This window comes from Hemicordylus capensis, chromosome 3, assembly GCF_027244095.1.
Source record: "Hemicordylus capensis ecotype Gifberg chromosome 3, rHemCap1.1.pri, whole genome shotgun sequence".
NCBI classification, from domain to species: Eukaryota; Metazoa; Chordata; class Lepidosauria; order Squamata; family Cordylidae; genus Hemicordylus; species Hemicordylus capensis.
Genome location: NC_069659.1, coordinates 325,012,460 through 325,035,321, shown reverse-complemented (window position 1 = coordinate 325,035,321; position 22,862 = coordinate 325,012,460). Strand labels below are relative to the sequence as shown.

General features: G+C 42.6%; 1 protein-coding gene across 2 annotated transcripts in view; it reads right to left on the bottom strand.

The window, feature by feature from the left end:
- Positions 1 to 9,261: 9,261 nt before the first annotated feature.
- GMPS (guanine monophosphate synthase) overlaps positions 9,262 to 22,862 on the bottom strand; it is a 66,025-nt gene continuing 52,424 nt past the window's right edge. For both annotated transcript variants that reach the window (XM_053308858.1, XM_053308859.1), the window contains exons 9-16: positions 21,284 to 21,457; positions 20,636 to 20,741; positions 18,288 to 18,403; positions 16,110 to 16,235; positions 13,902 to 14,017; positions 12,465 to 12,595; positions 11,723 to 11,895; positions 9,262 to 9,862 (exon numbers count right to left, since the gene is read on the bottom strand). In XM_053308858.1, the coding sequence (XP_053164833.1) occupies positions 9,761 to 9,862; positions 11,723 to 11,895; positions 12,465 to 12,595; positions 13,902 to 14,017; positions 16,110 to 16,235; positions 18,288 to 18,403; positions 20,636 to 20,741; positions 21,284 to 21,457 (1,044 nt within the window). In that variant the 3' untranslated portion in view covers positions 9,262 to 9,760. The remainder of the gene's footprint in view (positions 9,863 to 11,722; positions 11,896 to 12,464; positions 12,596 to 13,901; positions 14,018 to 16,109; positions 16,236 to 18,287; positions 18,404 to 20,635; positions 20,742 to 21,283; positions 21,458 to 22,862) is intronic.

Below are 22,862 nucleotides of genomic sequence, written 5' to 3'. Positions count from 1 at the left end.
AGCATTTATGATTTCTACCAGGCCTCCTACAACAGCCTCCCTGCTAGATAGAACAAGCCATGCTGGACAAGGGTCAAGAGAACAAGTAGTAGGCCTCACCGCTCCAAGCAGCTTGTCCACATCCTCAGGAGTCACAAACTGAAACCACTCCAGTCGAACCACGTAAGAGGAGTTGTCAGACACCACCAATTCAGACATCGAATTAATTGTGGAGTCTCCATCTAAGTCGGCCCGAATCCGAGAGATTTTATCTGCAAAAAACTCTTTAAACACATCGCAGCGGGTAACTGATGGCTCCAAATTCTGATTCAAGGAAGGGGGGCACTTACTAGCCCCCTCACAACCCTGAACAACTCTGCTGGACGTGAACTCGCAGATGCAATACGGGCAGAAAAGAACCGCTTCTTTGCCGCACTTATTGCCTGAGCATAGATCTTTAAATGTGCTCTATGTCGTAATCTGTTGGATTTGAGTCTTTCTCCACTTGCGCTCCAGTCACCTACCTTGCTGCTTCTGCCCCCGTAGATCTTCCGTTTACCAAGGGGCCTGTTTTGAAGCGGGTCGGAGGGGATGCTTAGGAGCAATCGTGTCTACTGCCATGGTGATCATGTTATTCCAGTTTTGCACCAGGGCATAAACAGGATCACTGGCAGAGCCAACATTAAATCCCTCCAAGGCTTCTTGGAATCCTATTGGATCCAATAAACTCTTTGGGTGGACCATTCTAATAGGCCCCTCGCCCCTACAGAGATGGAAAGTGGTTGTAAGCCTAATCTTAACCAGATGGTGGTCCGTCCATGACAATGGGGAAATCACAGGAGTCCCCACCCACGGAACACCACCCAGATTAGAGTAAAAGACCAAATCCAGCATGTGACCTGCAATGTGCGTTGGTCCAGAAACCACTTGGGATAGGCCCATAGTTGTCATGGCTACTATGAACTCCTGAGCTGCCCCGGACAAATTGGTCCCGAAGTGAACATTGAAGTCCCCCAGCACCAAAAGTCTGTGAGATGCCAACGCAAGTTCTGCAACCAAGTCCGTGAGCTCAGTAAGGGATTCCGTCAGGCAGCGGGGCGATCGGTACACCAACAGAAGTCCCAATCTATCCCTGGTCCCCAAACTTAGGTACACACATTCAATATGGTCAGATACCTCAACAGGGACCCTGGTAAGGGAGATATTATCCTTATAGACAACAGCCACTCCACCTCCCCGCCCACGTCCCCTCACCTGCTCCTCTACAGAATACCCTGGAGGAAGAAGCTGGGACCAGACTGGACCACTAGCCTCCCCCAACCAAGTCTCGGTGATACACACCAGGTGTAATCAAATCATGGATGAGCTTGGGTTTATTTTGGACAGACCTGGCATTGCAGAGGAGCAAGGTAAGGTTATGTGGGTTGTTGGCAGCGCTCCCCGAGGTCGAGTTGGCAGGACAGCTGGAAGGGGAGACAGCTATTAAATTTCTGACTACCCTTCCTCTGGGACGGCCTGCTGAGCTGCTAACGTTACTTCTTCTATTCCCCACTACCACCAGAATAGCCGCCCCATATTCAACCAAGGCACCCCGTCTCACCATCTCTAGATGAACCCAAACACATAACTTCTTCGACCCAATCTCACCAACAGTGAAGTGAGCAAGAATCTTCTCTAGCTGTTCAAGTTAGTATGTCAGCCCAAGCCCTCAGTCTCACCTCCAAAGGCTGGCTGGCTTCGGCAGCCGCCTGCCTCAGCGGCTGCACCTCTGGCTGCAGCCCACTCTAATAAAGGCCAAGATTTCAGAAGCCCAATGGGTGTGTCTCACACCCACACCAATCAGGTAGTTTGACCAGGTGCAGAGTATATCTGAACACAATTAGCGTGAGCTCAGCCCCTGATAGCAAACAGGCTACAGCAAGGACAAGAACAAAGAACAAACCTTGGCCAGACCCTTCCCCACCCAGAGGAGAGCGGAGCATAGAAGCCAGATAAAAACTCCTTACCTCCACAGCCGTCTTCCAGTCACCCTTCTGAGAGCCTCTGGCTGCAGCCCACTCTGGCTGGATGTGACTGAATAAACTGAAACTCAATGTTTATTCCGTTTGTTCGTTGAATAAATTAAAACCTGAGTGTACTCCTAATTCAGATCACCTTCTGGATTTCCAGTTGGAGACTATGTCCAAGAGTGCTGCTGAACCACAAGCTGTGTTCCTTGTGAAAGAGACACCTTGCTACTCATGTATGCCCTGGTAACCTCTACACTGGACTACTGTACTGTTCTACACACGGGACTCCCCATAAACGCAATTCAAAAACTTCATCATCTAGGCAAGAAGACAGACTGGTGATGTTTGCTTACCATTAGAAACATAATACCAGTACTCAGAAGTTCCAAACACTGACCAATTTGTAACTGGGACTGTTCCAAGGTTACATAGGAAGCTACCTTATACCAGGTCAGACCATTTGGTCCATGTAGTTCAGTATGGTCTACACTGACTGTGAGTAACTCTCCAAGGTTTCAGGCAGGAATCTCTCCCAGCATGCAGATACTCTTCCACTGAATCATGGCCCCATCCCCTAAGGAGAATATCTTACAGTGCTCACATGTAGTCACCCATCCCAATGCAAACCCAGGCAGACCCTGCTTAGCAAAGGGGATCATTCATGCTCATTGCAACAAGACCAACTCTTCTCTTCCCTTTAAAGCTAAATACAGGGCGGCAGAGAGTGCCTATATCCCATTTGAGCTTTCCCACACACTGAAGTCTAGTAACAACTCTCTGCCACAAATGCCTCCTCTTTGAGAGACTAGGTTGCCCTGGATGATTAATAGAGCATTACCCATTGCCCTGTGTTTATGGAATGCATTGTCACTTGAGAAGTACCAAATTCAAGAGCCTGGCCAGTTTAGATGGGCAATTAAGACACTTTTGTTTAAGCTAGCTTTTAGCCTTCAAGTGTGATGGGAGTTTAGTTTTGTTTATTCTGCTGCTCATTTATTTTGCATTTCTGCGTGTGTGTGTGTGTGTGTGTGTGTAGAGAGGGTGGAGGAGAGGGAGAGGGAATTAATCCATTGAGTAGAAAAGCGGATCTAAATCCTCCACTGAATAAATACTTGATCAGCTAGAAGAAAGCATACAAGCACAGCTACCATAATGCTGCCTTCTCATTATTAAAAAGAGTGGCGCAGGATGCCACACTGAGGATGGAGGATGGATGAAGAAGTGATGGTGATGTCAGAGGCAGATAGCACTGGAGGGCTTCAGACAGTGCCAGTGGGTCTGCTACTCATGCACAGCCACATCATGTGCTATGCCAAAACATGTAACCTCCTCACACTGCACACATATTTTCACTCATATGGAATGTGTAAGTGTCTGTCCATAGACCAAATTTGGAAATATTTTAAGGTACTTTGAGACACAAAAAAATATGTAGCATTAAGAATAAGAATGTAGAACTTTAATGGGAGGATGGACTAGAAAGGAAAGCATTAAAAAAAGATCATTTTACAAGAGCACAAAACTGACTACCAAACAATCAAGCACAGAGACTTTGGGTATGTGTGGCTATTACCACAGAGGTTCAGCATTCACTAAATGAGATGGAAGGTGGCCTTTGCTTCTATCTGTGGGAAATAATTAGGCCTCCTGATAAGTTTTGCACTCCAGCAAATCGATTTCATCAGGTTTCCTTTATTGTCCAAGGCTTTTACATTGCATAAGTCATCTAGTTTGTGAATTCTTTCGAGAGTCAGAAGTGTCTGAATTTTTAATAATGGTTCCTGTTGCCAGCCCCAACTCCCTAGATTGGATTAGACAGGCAGAAATTCAGTGTCTATAGAAAGTCTACACCCCCTTGAACATTTGGCACATTTTGTTGTGCCAGTGTGTCCATTTTGTCCATCAATGTTCCCCAAGGAACTTGACAGAGCATGAGTTTTGTAAGGAAGAATGGTCTCATATTGACAAATCTGGGTGTGCAAAGTTGGAGGAGACCTATCCCAACACTCACAGCTGTAACTGCTGCCAAAGGTGCTTCCACCAAGTATGTATTTATTTAGCAAATGTATCGATTGCCTGACTTCCTTAGACTCGAGGCGGTTTGCATAAATTAAAACAACAACAAAGCATTGACTCGGGGGATAGAGACTTCTCCCATTGTTACATTTCAGTTCTGTATTTTGGATATATGCTCCCCCCCCGCCCACAATAATAAACACACCTTGTTTCCTCTGAGAAGTGTGGAGTATGGTATGTTAATGAGTGGCATTTATTTATCAGATTCATAGATCTCTGCTGTATCTCTAAGCAGTGTACACCATTTAAAACACAACAAAAACAGAGTAAAAGCTATTGGACCAATTCCACAGAATTAAAAACTGTTACATTTCACAGGATAAAAACATACTGTTTAAAATTAATTAACATCTACATGCATGTCTGGTACACTGACAACGTGATATTCAAGGGGCTGTAGGCTTTCTAAAAGCACTGTAGGATTTTTGACCTACAGAAGGTTTGTCCTGATTGAAAAGCAGAAACCCTCTCTATTTTAAACTAACGGAAGGCCCATCACATTTGACATGGAAGGGCAAGATGGAGCATTCCAATCCTTTCACCACTCTCTTCTGCTTCTACCCTCTTAACTGTAATAGAAGCTAGTACCTCAGGGGGAGAGATCCTTTGCCCCACAGCACTGCACAAGAGCCACTGAGAATCAAAGCAGCCCTCTGCAAAACAGGCCAGAGTTCCTCACTGGATATGAAGAATTCACTCCATGTGGTTGCTAAGAGTCGACACCGACTTGACAGCACTTAATCAATCTTCCCTGGAAGGCCTGCAAGCCAATGGTGCATCCCCTCAACCTGCAGTGCAGTCCCACAATTGTTTTTAAGCCTGTGCAAAGCTTCACCCAAAGCTGAATATCCTGCACGAACTCTCTGGCACTGTACACAGATGACCCCGCCATGCAGCCCAGTGCAGACGAGACCTGAGCTCTCGAGCCTCAGCGCCATCTGTGGAAGCCACACACAAAGCACTGTGATATGCAGTCCTTCCCAACAACTCCCGCTTCTGACTGGTGTTGGGTAAAGCACAACACTGTGCGGAAGTCTCTCATACTGTGGCTCTCGTGTTGAAGTGGGGTGGTGGTTTTTGCCAAAGTGGCCCCTGCTTGAAAAATATTGCAGATCAACTGGTATAGGCTGTTTTGGGTTTGGTTTCTTCAGAGCTGTTGTCATGGGTTGGTATCATCAGGAAACTGCCGAGGGCCCACTGCTGATGCCCGAGATAAACTCTGTTCTCATAGCCTTTGTGTGGTGGTGGTGACTCCCTTGGCTAAGGATCATTACCTCTTGCCTTACATTACCTTACACTGCAAAGGTAAGCCCCACCCCCCAAACTTTGAGGCCCACTCACTGGGGACTAATAGATTAGAAAGAAGTATGTGCAAGCTAATATGAATGTGTAAATGAATCCAAGAATGCCCCTTTCGAAAGTAGCATTCTTCATTTTATGTTACAAAATGAGAGGGGGAGGTTATCAAGAAAACCAAGTGGCTTAAATTATTACAATATTCCATGTAATACAGCACAATTAAATTAAGGTACTAATTAAATTTCCCAGCTTATACCCCAGGATGACAGAACCAGAACACTGAAAGCCTCTTGTTATGGCTTAGATTTAATTTGCTTTTGAGTGTTTTGCAGTATATAGTACACTGAGTGCCGTGGCTATCCTCATGACAAGAATATTTTGCCAGACATTCTCCTCCTTTATGGGGCACACGTAACTCAAGTGGAAACTAAGTTAAAGAGCACAATTTAAAATCCCACAAGGCTTTGGATCCAACCTTCATGTAAAGCCACAGAAAATATTTAACCTTGGAGTTTCTAATAATCCACCACCTCTTTATGTGCAGGAGCCTTTCGATACTGTGGTAATATGGATTACAAAACAGGGGACTAAGGTACATTGGGTCTAAGGTACCTAAAGTAATGCCCTCTCCCAATAGAAAAATACCACCCAACAAGCTCTCGTGTATTTCACAGCCAGCAGTCTGACTGATGGCAATGTGCAAGAGGGTCTTTCAAGTTGTGGCACACCCTATCTTGGGGAGTTAGATCAGCTCCTTCCTTTCTAGCGTTCCAGCAGCATTTAAAATACGTGATGTTCCAACAAGCATTTTGCTCTCACTGCACTGTCCTTTTCATTCTTGCTCAGTTGATGCTGTATTCACCGTATTTGTAGTGTGATTTTTTTTTTTATTGTTAGCAGCTTTGGGCACCTCAAAAAAGGGGGGCTCAGAGTGGGGTATAAATGGCTTAACCATGAAAAATTAATAATTGCAATTCTTAACATGTTTACTTGGAATTTAAGTCCCATTGATTTCAGTGATAGCCATTAGCAATTATGCAACCTATTATGAATGCTGAGATCACAGCCTTGGGAGGACCCACCCTATATTAAGTTTCACTTAATACAGCTAAGTCCTTGACTTAGTTCAAGGAACTGAATCCAGGAGTATTCATCAGATTTTGAGTCGCTAACCATCCAGCAGCCCTGCCTACCACAGCTTGTGAATGTAGCTGCCACTGTTTTGGCGTCTGCTGGTTCTCCAGTTACTGGCTCCCATAATATTGTGCTTATCCAAAAGAGCCAAGTACAGAAAGCAGTCTTCAATAAGGCTGCGAGGAGATGGAAAGGACAAGGGGGAAATGGCTTCTTAAAAAAATTCACACACAAGTATCCAAATGGGTAACTTTTATTTGTGGATAAAAATTAAGGCTCACAGTACTTATCATTTACAAGCAGAAAATGTTTGTTTTTTTAAAAAAATGAGAATGCTAGGAATTATTCCCTATACAAATTCCTTTGACAACGTTGACATGTCTTACTGAAGACTAGAGGGTGAACAAACTGAACAAGAGCAACTGCATTCAAAGCTACATGTTGCATTCTCTTCTGGACCACAAGAAGACAGTCATCTCCATTTCTGTGTCTGGCTGAGATTACATGACTTAACACCATGAAATACATTCAAGAACTGGAAGAATGGCAACTAAAGTACGCTCCACTTCCCTCAAACACCAAATAGATGTGTATTTTAATATATAGATATATATATATATACCCTGTTCCTTACAACACTGGAATCTTGATTAAAATTTAACAAATTTACTTATAATGCCATACATCTTGCATGCGCTTCAATTACTTCTGGCTCTAGCATATTCTTTTTATAAAGTTACACATCTTTTGCCACACACCATCTTTTTCATGAAATCTCTTTAAAAATAAACTTATAATCCAGAGGTGACATTTAAAAATTTAAGATGCAAATCCTATGAGAATTCAGCTATTTATGTATCTAAATAGTGAATGTGAAAGCAATGTATTTCAAGTCCATTTATAAATGTAGAGGTGCAACTTAAACTTCTGCTTGTTACAGATGTAGCCATTATCTTTCCTTTCTCCAGGTTTCTTTACAACTGTAAAAGGACGACACACTACATACCTTAATCACTGAGAATGGAGCACTTAAAATTGCAGTATTTTAAACTGAAGGAACGTGCTAATGGAAACTGGCACAACCTCAGTCTGGAGGCACTGAAACAGACCCAAGAGTATCCAAATGTTTTGAACCTGGAAGATCACAGAAGGCTGAACCCCACAAAGGATCTGAATCCTCACCTCTCAAGACTAATGATCATGATGAGTCACAAGCAACCACATGAAGGTCTTCCTAGCAGGCGCCTTGTCTGGATTCAACTTCAGTGAACTTGACCGCATATTTCTTCAAACCATGGACTATCAGAAAGCACTAAGATTGCAAGCCACGAGTTGAAGGAGCCAAACGGAACTGCATGCTGACACTTCAAGTCTCTGCATCATCTCACCAGCTATACTCTTGTACATTTTGCAAGAAGTCCACAGGAAAGATCTTGAGACAGCAAATAATCATGTGGCACAGCAGGGTAATACATACATCAAGAGAACCCCACCTTATCCCTCCAAACATGAGGAACATATGCCCCAGATCACATATATGAAGCCCGGCAAGTAGATTTGCTGGCCACCTCATCTTTATCCCCCCTGCTTTTTCCCCCAAGCAGATGCTGCATCATGTACCTTATGGAGACCATCCAGGCAAGCACTTATCCAGCCATGTCTTGGTAATCTACACAAGGATGGTAGTCCCATCTTGAATGAAACCTTAAATGAGACATTTTGCTATCAAATCTTGCATCAAATAGAAACAGCTATTTCATTGCCTCTCCACAAGACTGCAGTTGCCCTTAAGGAGTTATAAGCAACCTTTACCTGGCAAATGATAGCCTGTATGATACTGAGCAGCTGCATCTCTTTTGTACAAATCAGTGACTAAGCTCATATGACTTTGCATTCGGTTGTGGTATGCTACTGACTTGGGAACATATGCAGAATGGGTGACAGAAGTCTTAGCAACTTAGAAAGGGTTACTCTCTTTATGGTAACTAGCTGTATCCCTTCTCACCTGCTGCACAGACAATGTGCTGTGGATCACAACCCACACATTTCTAAAACCGCCCAGCTTCTGACCCCTACAGACCAGAGATGTGAGATAATCATATGTATCTCTCCTACATTGCTAAATTCTCCCTCAATCATCTGATCATTACTACCTCAAGTTTGATCATTACTACTTCAAGTAGTAATGAGCAAACTAATTTAAATTCAAATTGACTATGCTGCCTTCAACACCCAACTGAATACAATCAGCATAAATATTTTAACAGACCCTTTAAAGGTGTTTATAAATGCAATATTTCCCCTTGCCAATATAAAACAGATCCATAAAGCTGATATGAAGGGTAGGAACAATAGCTGAGAATGAAGACACAAATTCAATAAGGGCAGAGAGATTTTGATGGCTGCAATGTGAATTGCTACTGTCTGGTTTTGTTTCAGATATAATATGAGTTTTCAACGGTATACATAATTCATGTCTGCCTCTCTTGTAACTGATTCAATGAACATTAAAAATAGATATTACTGCAGGGTGGGGGAAAGGTGTGGTTTTACATTCTTTAAATGGTGTGTTTTTAAAGTATTATGGAGGAGGGAAATGAGGGTGAAAGGATGAAAAAAAAATACAGTCATAGTCTGAGTGCCAGTGGTTTAGAATTTCAACACTTATTGCCATGGGCTTAATATTCCAAACGGTATGGAACAGGATTTACAGTACACAGTGAACAAATATACATTAATTCCACAACTCAACAATACCCACCACTCCATTTGGCAAAATATTTATTTATAATAAATCTGTTTCAAAAGCAGTTGGTCACTTTTTTTTCCATTTTACATTATTAATAGGCTCTAACAATGGTTTTGGTAAATGTAAATAAACTGCCTCTTTTTACACAGTATACAAAAAAAATTTAAAAGAGACATTGAAATGACAGTAACAGTAAAAACACATGAAAAACAGGAAGTGTCAATAAGACCAAAAAAAAAAGGCAAAGCAATATAATCTATCTGCACGTAGGCAACATTGCCCTAATTATTTACCCGTACATATCCTCAGCCCCACTTACCTTAGTCCCCCTCCCACTCCCAACATCACTCTTTATTTGCAGATTATGCTCCAGGAGAAGAGACGGGGGGGGAATCACGTGATGTAGCAGCAGCTCCAGTCACTCTTTTTCACAGTACTGCATGTCAACACTGGGAATGGTTTCTGATATAATTTAAAACTGCATACAGTACTTTTGTTGGCAGGGATAATATAATTACTCCCACTCAGTTGTTCCTGGTGGTTTTGAAGTCAAGTCATACATCACCCGGGAGATGCCAGGAATCTTCTTAATCTCTGTCACCATCTTCAATACAACCTATGTTTAGAAACAAACAAAAACAGGAACATAAACAACAGTGTCCCCGCTTGGAACCAGGAATAAAGAGATCAGGATTGTATCATAAGCTAAAGTAGGACATTTTGCCCAATCCTCCAGAAGGTATCTGGTGATTTCCACCCCCTTGCAAATAGCTGACAAAGTGTCTGCAGGAGGAGTTACTGTTCACTTAAAAGAACCCCTGCCTCTCTCCCAAAGTCCTTGGGTTGCTCTTCCCTAAACGACCTGTCTCAATATTTGCTCCTTTTCTCCATCCCATTAAGTTCAGTTGCAAGGCAAGGACTAAAATAAAAACTGAAGTATTTTTTAAGTGTTAAGTTTTATTCGCGTGCCTTCTTTAAAACACAACACCTGTTTCATATAGTTCCCTAGTCCAAAAAACTGCAAGCAGAGACTGCATGCCTGCAACCGCACAGTTGGAAAACTCTCTCTAAAGGAGGCTAACATATCCACCACAGTGTTGGCTTTTTTTTTTTTTTAGCAAGCAGCCCAAATTTGGCTCCTTAGGAAAGAGTTGGACTTGCATCATGTGATCAGTGCTTTTGCTGTTATGTTTGTTATTTGGTTTTTTCCAGAGGGGTAGCGGTGTTTGTTTTTACAATGGACTAAGTCCTCTGGCATCCTGAAGACTAACACATTTATTTTGGCATGAGATTTGTGAGCTAGAGCCCTCTTTGTCAGAAGCATGAGGTGTTATCCTGAGAGAGAGAGAGCGAGCAAGCAATTTGCACATTTGTATGGAGGCACATTTTTATTCTTTTGAAAAAAAGTGTGATATGGGGGATCCAAGTCTATGAAATGTAAGAGGTACCATTTGTGGCCATTCCTATTTAAGCTTTGGTTTTTATTCAGTCTTTTGTTTTGTTACTTTACACTATCTCAAGTGCTTTCCAAAGAAAGATAGGGTATAAATATTTTAATACATAAATGGTTCTCAGAGTGATTAGAGCTCTAGTGAAGAAGTTCATAAGCCCCAATTAAGCTCCAGGCAGGCAAAATTGGGGAGGTGGGGGGGAAGCAGTACTTCAACTTGGAAACTGTTAGCAATGAGGAATGCAGAATGATAGACTGAATTCTCCTACAGGACAGCAATACTGAGTGTGCAGACGGGTTGTGGGATGCAGCTTTATTTTCCCCGTGCAGCAGCAGCGTGTATTAAAGAATACACGGTCAATGAATCTATATGAACCAAAAAAGGCAAACTATTCATATAACATACATCTACAAATGTCTACATGTGGTGTGTGTATATGTGTGTGTGTGTATGTATATGTGTGTGTGTGTGTGTGTGTATATCTATATCTATATATATCTGTGTGTGTGTTTATTTATTTGATTTCTATATCGCCCTTCCCAAAATGGCTCAGGGCGGTTTACACAGAGAAATAATAAATAAATAAGATGGACCCCTGTTCCCAAAGGGCTCACAATCTAAAAAGAAACATAAGGTAGACACCAGCAACAGTCACTGGAGGTACTGTGCTGGGGGTGGATAGGGCCAGTTACTCTCCCCCTGGTAAATAAAGAGAATCACCATATTAAAAGGTGCCTCTTTGCCAAGTTAGCAGGGGTTATATATATATATATATATGTGTGTGTGTGTGTGTGTGTGTGTGTGTATGTGTGTGTGTGCGTATGTGTGTGTATTTCATCATTATGTTTTCTTTTCAATATATGAGATTTCTAAAGACCAAGCAAGTCTACTTCCTTCAGATAACCTCTTCTATAAAAGTTTTTTTCACACTGCTTGTTACAATTTTAGATTGTTCTAAAGAAGCAGCAATGTTTTCCAAATTAGTAAAAGAAAGAAACAGTTGTTCACATTTGCCATTTGTTTACCTCTTCTGGAATCTCACTGCCAGGAGTTGCTGCAATACCAGTCATGAAGTCACTAGTAATAAAGGTTCGAATAACTACCGATCTTTGACAGGAAGGCTGCTTCTGTAGGGGATCGCGATCAAAATGCAATGGTGTTAAGATGATTGGCATCTGGCTGATTTTTCCAGCATAACCTTCAGCAAAAGAGCAAGACAGCTACAATTAAACTATATTACTGACCAAATGCATTGTCAAGAGAAACTGCTCCAAAGTTGAACATAGAAACTGTGCTTGTTGAGAAATACATGCACTGAGGGGTGGATTATTTTTTTTAAAAAAACTCTAATGTAAGTCACTTTGTTCTTAAGTATGTGTTTTTACCTGCAATAAGATGATGTAGTATTTCAGAGCATTCAGCTTTCTACCCTTATGCTGCTAAATAAGCATCAGTTATACAAACCTCTGTTTAGTACAGGGCTGCACAACTGCGACACTCCAGCTGTTCTTGGACTACAACTCCCAGGATCTATGACTATTGGCTACTATGGCTGGGGATGATGGGGGCTGTAGTACAAGAATAGCTGGAGGGCTGAAGTTGTTCTGCCTTGGCTTAGTATTTTGTACCTAAACTTGGACTGCTTGATGAATTTGTAATTAACGGGGGGGGCTACTTGTAATGGAAGAAGTGTTACGAACACCTTCTTAGCAATCCAGAGCACATTACATACTAACACTGGTACACTGGACACACACATATACTAACCAGACTCCCTGAGGATATTATGAGCCTCAAAATCAGCTTGCCGCAACGTGCTGAGGACTCCTGTTGTCAAGAAAGTGGGAGTAACATCTGTGGGAGGTTCTTTGACTGGTGGGCCAAACACATAGACGACTCTGGGAAGAGAAGAAAACAGAGCATTGGGCTGTTTGCTTTATAGTTAAGACAACTGAAAATTTGGTCACAAGTGAATGCTTCTCTTATTTAGAGCAATAAACCTAAAGATACTGCCCAAGTTGGAAGACAGTATTATAAACTCTTGCTTTAATCAAATCATACAAAGCTTGGATGCAGTTATGTTGGTTCTGAAGTATTACTTTGTTTATTCTGGGGACTCTTAAAACAGGTATCCCATTTTGGAAACCCAAACTGTGAGCATTCAGGATGCAATAGTCTACTTTGTTCCAACTCCCTTCTCACCTTTTAAAGTCCCAGGAACAGCACCTAGGGATGCGCCGAAATGCAGTCCAGCATTTGAATTGCAGCACAATTCTTTTAAAAATGGAGGGCCTCCACAGCCCCTTTAACATGGAGGAGAGCAGGTCCATCCCTGCTCCTCCTCCACATGCCGCCATGGCCACACTCGGGGTGCTCTCCCCCAGCTGCCCCCCTGTGGTGCCGGCATACACACAGCTTCTGTGCATGCACGGAGGCCATGTGCATGCTGTGTAGGGGCAGCTGGGAGAGAGCACTGCAACGGCACCAGGCAGAGGAGGAGCAGGGATTAGCCTGCTCTCCTCTGTGTTAAAGGGGCAGTGGGAACCCTCAATTTTAAAAGGGATTGTGCTACAATTCGGATAGCCACCTCATGGCGCAGCAGGGAAATAACTTGACCGCCAAGCCAGAGGTTGCCGGTTCAGATCCCCGCTGGCATGTTTCCCAAACTATGGGAAACACCTCTATAGGGCAGCAGCGATATAGGAAGATGCTGAAAGGCATCATCTCATACTGCGTGGGAGAAGGCAATGGTAAACACCTCCTGTATTCTACCAAAAACAACCACAGGGCTCTGTGGAGTCGACGTCGACATCGACTCGACAGCACTTTAGCATTACCCGATATGATTTGGACACTGAACCGAATTTCAAGCACATCCCTAACACCACCTCTAATGTCTGCAGCACATATATTAGGCCTTGCCCTGCTTACCCCCTTCCAGTACAGCCAGAAGCAGACAACATTGGCCCAAACATTTTTAAACTGGATTGATTCCCTGGCTAAATTGACACAAAATGGCTTGCAGTAAGACACATGAGCCTTCTCTCTCCACAAGCCTTATCAAAACATTGTAAAAGGCATCTAAGACAGGCAGCAATATATTATTCTAGTAGCCATTTTTGCTCTTTACACTTCTATAAATTAAGACTCCCCCCCAAATGTAAACAAACAGTAGCTTCATTTTGAAGTCCTATGGATACATACCGGTTTATGTTGTGACACATGCGTGGTATGAGTCTGGCGAGAAACATAAGGGACTCCCAGTGCGGAGCTTCTTTACTGGAGATCCCACACACATAGCTGTAGGAACGACAATCACCCTGGAAAGCAGCAAAACATCAACAGCTGAAACGTGATCTTTTCTTCTATATGATTTCTTGTTTTAGTATTTGAATATTGTAAACTGCTTTGAACAACGCTGTTTTAGAAAAGCAGTATGGAAGCATCCTCTCTAATAAAACGCTTGGTGTCCGTCCATGGACGGACACCAAGCGTGCGTTCGTGCCTGGCCTGTAAAGCCGGCCGGGGGGGAAACCTTGGGGCCTGATCCCACCATTCCCGTCCCCCCCCCACAATTACTAAGGGCCAAATTGGCCCTGAAAAATGCCGCCGCGGACGCCACCGCCAAACCACCCTCCCAGCTGCCCGATCCTCTTTCTGCAAAGGCTCTTCTCAAACTGGCGCTTTGAGCGGAAAGGACGCCCTTTCCGCTCAAAGCGCCAGTTTGAAAAGAGCCTTTGCAGAGAGAGAAGCTCTGCTAGCGAGCTCCTCTTTCCTGTACAAATGGTGGGATCGGGCAGCTGGGAGGGCGGTTTGGCGGCGGGGGCCGAAAGCATTACTAGCGCCTGTTTTTCAATGACTAAAATTCACTTGTATTAAATAAATGGACCAGCCAAAAAAGTTAGTCATGACCATGCACCATTGAAATTGACTTGCTAGTCATGACTAATTTGACTCATTGTTTTCAATGATGCTTAGTCATGACTAACTAGTCCCAAGACTGGCATGTGTGCAGCGTTGTGCACAGTGGAACCTAACACTTGCACAGCTGCACAAACACAAAAATTGTGCAGAGCTGCAAGATGGTGTAGTCATTCCATATAAAATGGCTGCACTTTCACACAACTCTGCAATTTTTGCACAGCTGTGCAGGCTACGTTTCACTGTGTGCATACCATTAGGCAGTATGTCAGCCAGTGCTTCCCATCATGAACAAACATGTTAGAGTTAAAACAAAGGGTATGTGTGTGGGGGGCGGGGGAAGCCTGGTCAATCATATTTATATACCGCCTGATCTACGTCTCTCTAACTGCAGGTGGCTCCAAACCTTTAGTTGGCTTTGCGATACCCAGGTATATACCCAGACTGCCTTAGGAAAGCAGAACTAAGACACCATAGACATCCATCACCATCATATGCCACCTCCTTCCATCTGCAGCGAGCAAATTAATTTGCAGTCTGAATCTGATGAATCTTTTTATTTATGTCTCTTAAGCACATTAGCAACATATGTAAATCAATTGCATGAATGCTTGGTCATCCTAGACCTCTTCAGTCAAGATTTTCAAGCCTTACTCAAGTGACCATGGTGACATCTTAAAACACTCATACCTGTAAAAATAGCTACGTGTCAAGTTATTTTTCATCTCATTCAGGTATACTCTACTTTTCTCCACTAGTAATAATTTATTACTTGTAACTGCCAACCATTACATAAAAGCATCCCTGCTGAAACAGGCTCGTTTCCTACAGGGGTCAACCAGATGTCTCTAGGAAATGCAAAGCAGGAGATGAAGGCATATCCCTCTTCTGTTCTTTGCTTGCAACTTGTAGTCAGGGGCATACTACTTTTCAATCTGGAGGCAGGATTGATTGATTGATTGTTGAATTTATATACCACCTTTCATTAAAAACAATCTCAAGGCGGTTTACAAAAGTTAAACATACAATAAAATGACAATAAAAATATTAAGCTAAAAATATAAAAACAAACCAAATTTAAAAACTATAAAGTACAAGCATAAAAACTATACATGGGTAAAAATACATAGAAGCAGCAATAAAAACAATCATGTAAAAGCCTGGATAAAAAGCCAAGATTTAACAAGCTTTCAACAATAAGGATACAGTCCTTATGACTAACAGCCATTGATAGAATAATCCTCCATGAATTTATCTAAGCTATTGGTCATTGCCACATCTTGTGGTAGTGAATTCCACAGATTAATTATGTAATTGCAAAGTATTATTCATCCATCAAAATCTCCTACTAGTTTTGCTGGATGACTATTGATTCTAGTGGGGAGGATGTGTGCACGTGGAAGAGAAAGCCCTCTTCTCTATTCAATTTCTCCACACCAAGTTATCCTCCTCAACCTTTAGACACAATTACTGCAGGCCTGTTTCACTAACCTGTACTCCCACAGTTTTGATTGGCAACAAGAACGCATTCAACGAATGTAGACTTGTGATTTGCATCAATTTCTCCTGGTCTTCATCAGTTGTACATGCTTTGACCCTCTGCAACAGTGTGTGTGGCTGGACAACAAAGTAGAACACAACATCTAAATATGTTACTATATGCATTATTGTGAACTGTACCTCACCACGTGTTAATGTTACCCATGGAGGGGGAGACTAGAAGCATAATGGTTTGCTTAACAGAGAAGCCATATGTATATCTGAAGCAGACTGGCCAGATCAGTGTCTTTTCAAGTTAGCTTGCAATCTGATCACAATAATTATTTCTAACACCCCTACTATCTTCTAGATGCTGGACAAAGACACAAACATACCTACATCTACATATGACTGATAAACAGGAATGCGGAAAGGCAAAATCAGCAATTGCTAGGCAATGAAAAAAAGCAAAACGTACTTATATAAAACATATTTTATATATGAGAGAAAGGATTGTTCCATCTGTGAGGAGAATGCGGGGTCATGTTTTTAGATTGTGAGCCCTTTGGGGACAGGGATCCATCTTATTTATTTATTATTTCTCTGTGTAGGCCACCCTGAACCATTTTTTGAAGGGCGGTATAGAAATCAAATAAATAAATAAAGTAAGCAAGCAAGATGAAGGGGACAGTCTATAACATAGAATGTGTGGGATGTGCAGTTTTTTATATTGGGGAAATAGGAAGGCCATTAATGAAAAGAGAGAGAGCATTTGGCTGATATGCAGCATAATAAAAATTGAACTAAACTATGGGCAATGCACATGAGGGAAAAACCGTCAAGGAGAAGTAACACAAAAGTGTCAATACTGGCAGTTGAAGGGAATTTAATGAGATGCAAAATTAAAGAAGCAACTTTTATAGAGCAATTCAGGGGCGTAACTATAATAGGGCAAGGGGAGACAGTTGTCTGGGGCGCACTGCCTTGCCCCCCCCGAGGCAAGTCACATGACTGACTCCCCCAGCTGCGCACCCACCCGGGCTTCCTTCAGTTGTTTTCATCCTCCAAAATTGATGTTAGTGTTAAGACCTGGAGCTACCAGAACAGCATGTCTTTCTCTAGTGCCATTAAATGGCTTACATCATCCACGATTTACAAAACCTTTTAAAAAATAATTTAGGATGATGTTCTATTGTGGCACTTAGGTTTTACACACACACACCCCTATGCTTTTTGTTACCACCGTTCAGCCTCATTTAAGATTTCTTTACTTCATGAGCTGAGTTTCGGGGGGGGGGGAGCATTTTAAAATCTTGTCTCTGGCCCCACTCCAACCTTGCTACGCCCCTGGAGCAGTTGCAACCAAATGTTAATGTAAAGGAAGAGATGAAAGAAGCCATAAGATATATTGGTCACTGAAAGGGTTAAAAGGTTTGCTCATTTTCTTCTCTCTGTTCTCATTTGTTTCTACTTCAGTTTGGCTATTGTATTGCTAACTGCTAATTGAGCAAAGAGGCATATTTTAAAAATGATTATCTTTATTTAGCAGGGGGAGAGCAACTGGCCCGATCCATCCCCAGCACAGCATCCCTCCAGTGGCTGTTGCCAATGTCTAACTTATGTTTCTTTTTTAGACTGAAAGCCCTTTGGGGACAGGGGGCAAATTTTATTTTATTTTATTTATATCTATGTAAACTGCTTTGGGAACTTTTGTTGAAAAGCGGTATATACATATTTGTCGTTTAAGGCTTAAAATGTTACCAGCTAGTATGCAAAGAAGAGCACTGATAATAGTGTTTAACACCAAAATGTTTGCTTTGCTTACATGTCTGTAAGTTTATTTTAACATCCTGTTTTTGCACATTAAAGAGGTCGTTTTGAAGCTTTTGCAAAACAAAGGATAGAAACTAAGGAACCAAGATGAAAACTGGGGTGGGGCAAGCACTGGAGAAGATACTTCCAGAGTAAACCTCAGTAAATAGTGAAGGCTTAAGGAGGGTGGCAACTAGTATGACAAGGTGGCAAAACCAGGAAACGAAACTTTATTCTAGAACGCAAGAATGGACAAAATATGAATGCAAGTTACTTAAACAACTGAAATAAAGGATAATTCTGTCACATCTGTAAGAGCAGTTTATCATGATTCACAACTGGAAGTTTATATCCTTCAGTTCTAGTAATATTAATTACCTTTTTAACACTTGCAGAAAAGTCTGCTATGATCTTCAAAATGTTGTTGGTTTCAGGGAAATCTTTGCAAACATATGGTTCTTCAGCACATATTACTCTAATTGCAAGGCCAGGACCTGAAACGCAATATTGGAAGAGCCCTATATAACCGTAGCCAAAATGATCACTTACGTTTCAGCAATGCTAAGTGATCACAATTACGAGCATTTGGTCACTCTGCCATTTGTCTCGAACTAGCTTAACAGAGAGATTGCAAATATATAGAGAGAGCTGGGCACTTTGAAGTGCTAGTAACAGCTGTACCTTTGAGGGTCTGAAGCCAAATCCACACCACCACTGTTCCCCCTAACAGGGATTCCCAGGTGCTCACTAAAACTTCCATCATCCCCAGCCAAATGCCACTGCAGCTGGGAATAATGGGAGTTGTAGCCAGCAACATCTGGAAATCCCTATTACAGGGAACACTGCACAATGCCCCTTTGGAACTGGGCAGAGGCAGTGGCTTCCAATGCGTCCATCTCTGCACAGTACCATGCACTTCTAGGGGTGGTGGGGAAGCGGGGGGTCAACAACTACTTTATAGGAAGCAGAGCCTTGTACTTTCCCAGTGATAGCTGGGCCAGCACAGTGGGCTCAGAAAGAGGTTTGTGGGGAGCACTGGAAGGCATAGTCCTCACAGAGCTTAGAAAAACTATCCCTCCAAGTACTTTCTGTGCACACTACCCCAGCATTGTTGGGGCAGTTCGGGACTCTGCTTCCTATACAGGAGATCTCACCTGCATCAGAAGTAGGGATGTGCATGAAATGTATTTTGCATTCTGGTTCTAGCTCGAAACAAAACTGCAGATGGCCAAAACGTTTTGTCAGAACAGCGGTCGAACAGGTTGTGCGGATGTTTCAAGTGTTTGGGCCATAGGGAACAATGGGGAAACTCAATCACACCCCCATTGTTCCCCATGGATAGCTCCCAGGGACACCAAAGTGGGCTGCGTAGTAGGGCATGATGGGTGCTACCTACCACCCAATGCACAAAAGAAATAGGCAAGCAGGCAATTTTAAACAAATTTTTAACCTTTCCCCCAAACCCCTATAGGATCATGAGCCAATCGAAAGCCAGAGCTAGAAAGCCAGAGCTAGAAAACCAAAGGGAAAACAAGCCTCCAAAATGGTGCTCAAAACAAGCTCTTTATTTAAAGGGTGTTTTGTTTTGTGCTCGAAACACATGAAATGGCTGATTTAGAGTCAAAACGTGTTGTACGTCCCTAATCAGAAGTGCACAGTACAGCACCGAGATGGGCACATTGAGAGTGGCCACCTCCACGCAGTTCCACAGAGGTGGCGAGAATTATTTCACCTTGGATGCTCCAAAGCACAGTCACAATGCTAGTGATTTCTGCCTTATTGACTTACAATCGTAGAGTACCAGGAATACTCTTATTATGAAGAGTCACTAGAAGAAGGGCTGTGTACATCCACCTCTGCCCCCACCTCCACATGCAACTTCCTTACCTACTCCATATATCCAGTTTTTCCCATTTTGCTCCAGAGAGCCTCTAGTACGGCTGTGTGTGTGTGTGTGCAATGTGTGTGTGCGCACATTGCAGCTGAAGGCAACATCGATGGATATCAAAGTCCCCCCACTTGCACAAGTAGATGTGCCTTCTATGTGTGAACAGAACTCTCTGGAATCCCACCCATCTCTTTCAATTGCCATGAATTAGATACTTTCTAAAAACAGCAGCACTACATAGGGTTTAGCACAATCTTTTGTTCTGTGGCACTTCATAGCGAGGAGCTCTTTGAATAGAAGGAAAGCTGTACTGTCCAAAGGACCTTCCATGAGCACAACTCTCTTTCTGTGAACAGAAGGAGCTCATGGCCCCAAAGTGTCATATCCTTTATCTTGACAAGCACCCCAGAAGGTTGGTTGCGATGATCTCTACTAATTACAGAAGGAAGTGGCCTTATACCAAGTCACACCACTGGTCCACCCAGCTCAGTAATGTCCACACTGCCCAGCAGCAGCTCTCTAGGGATTGAGACAGGAATCCTTCCCATCACTGTCTGGAAATGCTGGAGATTGAACCTGGCACCTTTAGTATGCAAAGTATGTGCTCTAGCACTAAGTTACAGTCCTCTCCAAATTACAGATGAGGGGAACAAGGCCAAGAGACAGCTGTTTGCCTGAGGCCAGCAAGCGGGCGAATTCGTAGTTGAAGCACAACTTGAATTTAGGACTTCCTGATTCACAGCCACTTCACCAAACAGAGCATAGGAGTTTAGTTCTTGGAGTACTGCTCCTACCACCACCAGACACTGACTCTTAGTGAGTTTCATTAATTTTGTACCTGGGAATGGATGTCTTGAGACCAGCTCTTCAGGCAGACCCAGCTCTCTCCCAAGCACTCTTACTTCGTCTTTATGGAAGTCTTTCAGTGGTTCTATTACTTTGCCCTGCAAAGGGGAACAGTGCGGCTTGCATTCAGCACCTCTCTTTCAGGTTACATCCAACTAATGAGAAAATCAATTCTTAATGCTACACCACTGCTCAAGCTAGGATTTAAGCCTTGCCTCCGCCACCCCGGCAAAATAGCACAGGTGCCAAGACAATAATGAAGTGATTCAGAGAACCTGGTATGGAGGCTTAGTAACTTTTGTCATGCAGTCTTATATACATTTCATAAAATTAATGCTGCTTAATTGTTTTGGCTTCCTGCTGCCTAGCAGGGAACAAATTCTGGTGTATAACTCCGAATGAATCTGAAGTTGTCCTTCAGAAGAGCCCTGGTATTTATTCTGGATAAGGTATGGCTGTATACAGACCCACAGCGACTTTTTCTCTCTTTGTACATGAGCGCACCACTGATTTAAAGAACTATTATTTGTACATACGTTCCAAAACGATCAACCCTACATATACAGTTAGAAGTTAAATGCAGCACATCCTGCATTGTCCTTTGAGCTAACCTGAAAAATTAATGCAAAAGTCTCTTTACCTCTTCCCTCAACTTTCGAATGAGTTCTGTGTCATTGTGGTGAGTCTTGATTACTTCAGCTTTGCCGCTAGCAACAACAGAAGCACTTTCAATGAGGTCAGGCCTTAATGTTCCCTGAGCAAGGAAGACTTCTTCTGGTTTCAGGTTCATTTCTCCAATAACCTCATTTGCAATCTACAGGAGTGAGAAAAAAGAATGAGAGAGAGAGAGAGAGAGGGATGGGGTGGGGTGGAGAAAATACTTCTCTATAAATCAAGTCCCAAAACTTTATTACCAATTGCAAGCTTCAAAGTCGTTATCAATTGCAGCTTTCTACATGGTATGGGACATATATACTAAAATGCACCTGCCAGTTTAGAAAGAGAAAATCTGATCTGATTCGCCATTCATACTTCCCCCTTTTGCCAAACAAATTCCACCAAATTCATCAAAGCTATGGATTTTGTTACACTCTCCATGTTTCTACTCAGCACTGTAGTATAGTTTTGTTCATTTTTTGCTCCAGAAATTGTACTACAGAAGTATGCTTTTTCTGAGGGGAAAATTTGACACTATTATGGATTCATGCTTAGCACTGTTTTTTCCACCGTCCTTCTATCACCTTTTTCATATCACTGTCAACATTCATTTGTTCATGAGTTTTAGCTAAGTTGGCAGTACATCTATTTGAAGAATGTGTTGCAGCTGAAATACAAAGCTCTTTCTAAATTATAGAAGCATTCCTATCATAGAAATTTGAGAAATAAGGAGAATTGGACTCAGGCTTAGAAACATGCCTAATACCCTTTAACTACTACTGACTAACCTAACAGGGTTGTGTTAAGCTTACACAACGGAGTGGATGGTGAGTGACCTCTGCTGGACAAAATGGTGGGTTTTACTCAAGTGCATCTTTTGTTTCATCTATTTAGAGAAGCTGTGCACACAGGGAAGCCAATACGGGTTTATGAAGAAGAGAGCTGGACTGGTGGTAGCAAGCATGACTTACTTTATTGATTGATTATTAAATTTATATATCACCTTTCATTAAAACAATCCCAAGGCGGTTTACAGCAAAATTTAAAAACAAGATGGTAAGAAAAACACAATTACAATATTAAGTGAAAAATATAAAACAAATCTGATTAAAAATTTAAAACAAAAGCATAAAAGCAATACAGAGTACAAAGAGCAGCAGCAGAGACTCAAATAAATGTCTGGGCAAAAAGCCAAGATTTTACATTCTTTCTAAAAGCTGTGACGGAGGCCGAGGCGCGAGTAGCAACCAGGGGAGCATTCCAGAGTCTGGGGGCAGCAACAGAGATGGCCCTGTCCCACATACACAACAACCAAGCCTCCCTCATTGTCTGCACCTGGAGCAGAGCTCCCTCAGATGACCTCGTCAAGTGGGCAGTAACCCTTGGGAGCAGGCAGTCCCTCAGGTATCCCCTTAGCTAAGCAGGGTCCACCCTGGTTGCATATGAAGGGGGGACTAGAAGTGTGAGCACTGTCAGATATTCCCCTAGGGGATGGAGCCGCTCTGGGAAGAGCAGAAGGTTTCAAGTTCCTTTTCTGGCTTCTCCAAGACAGGGTTGAGAGA